Source organism: Anarhichas minor, unplaced genomic scaffold (genome assembly GCF_050575085.1).
Source record: "Anarhichas minor isolate MPS153535 unplaced genomic scaffold, ASM5057508v1 ptg000034l, whole genome shotgun sequence".
Taxonomy (NCBI): domain Eukaryota; kingdom Metazoa; phylum Chordata; class Actinopteri; order Perciformes; family Anarhichadidae; genus Anarhichas; species Anarhichas minor.
Window position 1 is genome coordinate 803,537 of NW_027466480.1, and position 6,000 is coordinate 809,536.

The 6,000-nt window shown below is 44.4% G+C and overlaps 1 protein-coding gene across 1 annotated transcript in view; it reads left to right on the top strand.

The window, feature by feature from the left end:
* kiaa1549la (KIAA1549-like a) overlaps positions 1 to 5,500 on the top strand; it is a 97,195-nt gene extending 91,695 nt beyond the window's left edge. Inside the window, exons 21-23 of the mRNA XM_076106596.1 lie at positions 4,881 to 5,026; positions 5,113 to 5,267; positions 5,388 to 5,500. Coding sequence (XP_075962711.1) covers positions 4,881 to 5,026; positions 5,113 to 5,267; positions 5,388 to 5,417 — 331 coding nt within the window. The 3' untranslated portion in view covers positions 5,418 to 5,500. The remainder of the gene's footprint in view (positions 1 to 4,880; positions 5,027 to 5,112; positions 5,268 to 5,387) is intronic.
* Positions 5,501 to 6,000: the final 500 nt, after the last annotated feature.

The window sequence follows — 6,000 nt, forward strand, 5'->3', positions numbered from 1 at the left end:
TGGCTTGAAGCAGGGTCGCTCTGTAGACCAAGAGGGCTAAGAAAGGGTCAGTTTGTTTCAGGATCCGTTTGGCTGTCTGCACAGCTCTCTCTGCCTCACCATTTGCTTGAGGGTAGTGAGGACTGGAGGTGATATGTCTGAAATCATACTCCTTAGAGAACTGCACGAAAGCTCTGCCTGAAAATTGGGGGCCATTGTCTGTGACAAGTTCATTTGGGCACCCCCATCTAGCAAAGATGTTCTTCAGCTTAGCTCTCGTGGTTTCACCTGACATGTCGTTGAGGTAGGCTATTTCTATATATCGTGAAAAATAGTCTACAACTACCAAGAAGTTCTGTTTGTTCAGCTCACATATGTCGGCTGCTACTCTTTCCCATGGGCGACTGGGTAGCGGGGTAGTGATCAGAGGTTCTCTTTTCTGGGTTGGCTTGGACTCCTGACAGTCCTTACATGTGCTGACAGCGTCCTGGATGTGCTTGCTTACTCCAGGCCACCACACACTACACCTAGCCCGCTCCCGGCACTTCACTATGCCTTGATGTCCATCATGTATGCGCTGTAATATCTCAGACCTCATCATCCGTGGTACTACTATTCTATCATTATACAACACCAGTCCTTCTGAAACCGTGAGGTGATGTCTGGAAGTGTAGTAGTCTTTTACCTTGTTAGGCACTTTAACAGCATATTTGGGCCATCCCGACATCACGTAGTGTTGAACCATCTGCAGTTCTGCGTCCTGTAGGGTCTGTTGTTTGACCATGTCGAGCTTGGTGGGTGAAATGGGCCATGACTCGTGGATTGCTTTCTCATAGGCTTCGATTTCACTGGTCAGCTCCGCGATTTCCTGTGTGACAGTAGCCTGGGGATGTCTAGACAGTGTATCTGCTATGATAAGTTGTTTCCCCGGCACATACACAGCTGTAGGGTTGTAACGCATCATACGTAGTAAAAGTCTCTGACACCTCATAGGCACTGAGTCGAGATCTTTACAGTTGATCAAGGGAATAAGTGGCTTGTGATCACTCTGTAGAGTAAAGGAGTCTAGTCCATAGAGGTACCTGGAAAACTTCTCACAGGCCCACACTGCAGCAAGACACTCCTTTTCAATTTGCGCATAGCGTTGCTCAGCATCAGTGAGTGTTCTGGAACAAAACGCTACTGGTTTCAACTGTTCATCATGTTTCTGTAGCAGGACTCCACCTAAGCCATAACTACTAGCATCTGCACTGATAATGGTAGGCTTACTCACATCGTAGAATGCTAGTACAGGTGACTCTGTGATGAGTTGTTTTACCTTCTTAAAGGCCTCCTCCTGCACTGCACTCCATGCCCATGTCACGTCGTTTTTGAGTAGGTCGTTGAGGGGTTTGGTGACGTCAGACAGGTTTGGCAGGTACCTGCCTAAGTAGTGTATCATCCCCAGGATCCTTCTCAGATCAGTGACATTGTTTGGTGGCTCAAGCTGAGTGACGGCCTTGACCTTAGCCTCATCTGGCCGAATGCCATGCTCATCGATGCAGTGTCCAAGGTAGTTGAGTCGTCGCTGACGCAGGAGACATTTGTCGTGGTTTAGCTTTAAACCAGCTTTCTCCAGTGTGTCCAGAGTCTTTTGGAGTCTCACTTCATGGACTTCTTCCGAGTCTGAATAAATAAGGATGTCATCCATGTAAACCGCCAGGCCTTCTTGATCTTGCAAGAGCTCCGTCATTTCACGTTGAAAGATTTCTGGTGCACTTGTGATTCCAAATGGCAGTCTATTAAAGAAATACCTTCCAAAGGGAGTTATGAAGGTAGTGAGTTTGGCACTCTCTCTGTCTAGTGGTATCTGCCAGAAACCACTTGCTGCGTCCAAAAGGGAAAACACTTTTGCACCTGCGAGTTTAGGTAGGATGTCATCTATTGTGGGCATAATAAACTTCTCCCTCTTTACTGATTTATTCAGGCGTTTTAGATCAACGCAAATCCTTGGCTGCTCTTTGTTCTTCTTGGGTACAGCAACCATCGGAGCACACCACTCCGTGGGCTCCTTGATTGGCTCTATCACGCCAGTTCTTTTTTTACTTTAGGGAGCATAGGCACTGACACACGCCTTGCCGTAGTCACACTGTAGGGTACAGCATCCTCCTGCAGTCTGATTTTGATTGGCTTTATCTTCAGTCTGCCTATGTCTGCTGGGCTGGCCTCACTCAAATACTCTGTGCTTTTGATCTCTTCTATTCGCTTAACTAGGCCCATAGCAATAGCTACATTACGGCTCAGCAGGTTGCTGCCATTATCACATTTACTTTAAACCTGAATGTTTGCTTTTTCCACTCAGTAGTAGCTGTGAAGTAACCCTTGCAGTTCACTCTACCTCCTGGGCTGCCTAATTTGGTTACACCAGTTTTCAGTCGTGGCTTATTTGTCAGGAGGTTAAAAGTCTTTTCTGAAATGACACTTAAATCTGCCCCTGTGTCGATTTTAAATTCTATTTTAATATCTTGCACCGGCAGTTTTACCGTCCATGCTTTGTTTGAGTCGTCCACATCTGTAATTTCCCCCAGGAATTGAACGTCTCTCCCGTCTCCCCCCTTGTAGGGTGCTGTGACCTCGTTGATCACGCGGGAACGGCATACTGCTGCAAAATGTCCTAGCTTCTTACACTTGTGGCATTCTGCATCACGTGCAGCACAATTGTCTTCTTTAGCATGCACTCTGCCACATCTAGAACATTTGTGTCCCTTATCACCTTGTTTCGCTCTGGCCTCTTTTGTATGCCAGCGTCCGTTTCTCTGTTTTTCATTGTATTGCGCACGCTGCTCGTAAGCTACTTCACTCAATTCAGAACAGTTAGCATTAGCTCCCTGTTGGCTAATATGCCCCTTTACTTGCTCAGACTGCCGCACTAGCTCTACCGCTTTATCGAGCGTCAAGTCTGGCATTAGCTGTAGCTTCTCTGATAGGTCTTTATCTAATATCCCTATGACTAACCTGTCGCGGATATTTTCATTTTTCACATCTGCAAATGCACAGGTATCAGCTAGCTCATACAGGCTTCTGATGTACTCCTCCGAGGTTTCTCCGTGCTTTTGAGTGCGCTGATGGAAACGTGCTCTTTCATGAATCGTATTCACTTTCGGTAGGAAATACCCATCCAGTTTCGCCATTACAGTCTCATAATCATCTGCATCTTCCTCGTCCTCTTCCATAAACGTGAACGTTTTGAAAACATGTTCGGCTTCTTTCCCCAACGAGTAGAGAAGCGTACAGACCTGTACTTCTCCGGGTTCTTTATTGAGTTTCGTTGCTATCCTGAAGCGATGAAACCTCTGGCGCCACTCCGGCCATTGATCCGGGCGAGAGAAGTCGAAGTTTTCGGGAGGTGGGAATTTGGCCATCTTCTGACACCATGTAGTGTTATGTGTAAAGTAAGTTAGGAGACCGTAGTATCTTTGGCTAACTTTATTAGCTCAACACTAGCATAACACCAAGACTGTTGACTGACTGGATTCATACAACTCCCAGTGCGGACTGCGGACTGTACACGCCCACATCTGACATCACACACACCTGATCACTCCGCTCTGCATGTCGATAAAGTAGTACCATTACATTACAGCCTGCTTCACTCAATCTAAGTAAAATTAGCTTGGAGAGACCACAAACCTGTTGTGCTATGACTGTGGAGTATTTTTAGGCTTCAATCTGCATCATTTAAAAAAAAAAAGTTCAATAAAAGTGCTTTTTTTTCAGGTGAACCTGAAACTTTTCAATTTGAGCTGTGTGCCATCTTCATTCACTATTAACCAGCAACATATACACATCTTTACACATCTGAACAAGTCTCTCACAAGTTTTACCTGTATTATACCATCAAAATTATTAAAATAGACCTTCTAGTTTCAGATCTACAGTCTTTAAGTATGGGTATGCAATTTTCGAGTGGAGGCCTAAAAATAGGGCTAGGGCTATAGAGGTTTTAAATGACCTTCAAACTGCTTTTATCTCTTACTCTTCCGGTAACAAGTCACCTGCTTCGAGGAGATGTCTGTTCTGTTGACCTGCTGTATTCTTCCTATGTTTGTATCACTTTGGTCAGCTCATGTTGTTTTACATGTCCTGTAGAAATAGATTTGACTTGACTTCAGTCTGTCAACTGAACTGCTTCAGGGCTTAATAAACTTGAAGCAAAAATGTCAAATGCTTTTAGAGCGGTGGTTCTCAACTGGTCTGGCTGTGGGACCCACCATCACCCCTTAATGACAAGCCGCGACCCACGACCCAAATTATATATATATATATATATATATATATATATATATATATATATATAATTTTTATATTTGTCAGGAAGTCTAGTGTCAAAATGTCAGAATACCCATATTTGATTGGCTGAGCTGCATCACGTGATGTGATTCACAACGCATTGGTCGGTGTTTTTCCTGCACCGCTGAACAAGTGCCATAAATGCTGGAATAATTCCGCTGCATAAAAAATGCCCTTCAAAATAAAATCACATTTTTTTTTTTTTTGTCAGGCAAAGACCCGCGACCCACTGAAAACGGGTCCGCGCGACCCACCAGTTGAGAATCACTGTTTTAGAGATTACCCTCACACACTTAAATCCCTTTCAGTGCTTCAACCGCAATTGACCCTCAACTTTGCTTCAACCTAAACTGCAACCCCCCCTACATCTTTTAGACATTCTAACATGTGTGTTCCACCTCATTGCAGCAGAAACGAAGGAGTAAACAAAGATTTTCTTCTCACTTGAAATTTGAGGAATACGTGGAGATTTAGCTTTGTGCTGCTGTATTCAGCAACTGCTGTAAATTTGTTTGACAGTTGTGTGATAACTTTATATCAGGTGAACCTCTGTCTCTCTTTTCCACTGACAGTTCCACCCCCGATGTTAGTCTGAAGCCCCGTGTGTCAGAGTCCTTAGACCTGCAGGCCCAGCAGCACAACGGTGCCCCCTATATGCCGCTGTCCAGGACGCCCTTCCCCGCTGTCACCGTCGACCAGTCCATCACCACCTACTCAGGTATGAGTGCCGGCGTTGAAATGCAGACAGTAGCTATGATGAAGTGAAGTTGAGTCATTGGCTAAATCCACCTTTACATCTCAAAGGAAACCCAATAACAGCAGTCTACGCTATATCTGCCAACCACCCGGGTTACTCAGACTACTTTGTCATGTCACCGCCGTCCTCGTACCGTAGCCCGTCCTGGATGTCCTACCCACCCGAGCCAGAAGACCTGCCGCGGCAGTGGAACGACACACCGGTGAGACACACGCAGCACCGTTATGATGTCTTTTAACACACGACAAGCTGCAAACACTTTACCTGTGCCAGTATTTCTTTTTCTCCGGTGTGTGAAGCACTTCCTCTCTTCTCTCCGCAGAACTCGCGTCATCTTGAAACCATCTGCTGAAGTCGTCTGCCTGTGACACTGAGTGGGAACTGATAGCTCGGTGGGTCATATAATCTTAGCACTGCTATCTTATGTTGTCATGTTTGTATAGTGAGTGGAAAATGTATATGCTGTATGTATATATATATATAGTATTAGATATCATATATTAAGGTGTTAGATATACCTGCCTTTATCGACATACAGTATATCAGCATGCAACAATGAAGAGTCCATCGTAATTAATTGAAACAAATGACCAGATTAAAGCCATTACACACTGGATAAATGTCACGGAAATGCTAAATACTCGCCTGCAAATAATATATATCTCGGGCTTTTATTTTACAACATATGGTATATTCTGCCTTTGTCAAGGTTGAAAGGAGTAATACAGTTAGCAGTCTAGATTCAGACTAAAGAGCACTCATAATAAATATCTCTCTATTTTATTTCTACTGTTCTGTGTACATTTTGTTCACCGTTGCACACTATTTTGTGCAATGAAAACATAATGAAGAGGGACAATAAAGCTCCCAGGGTGAATGGACTTGCTCATGGTAAGTTTGCAAATGTATTGGTCACTAACAGAACAATAAGTTCA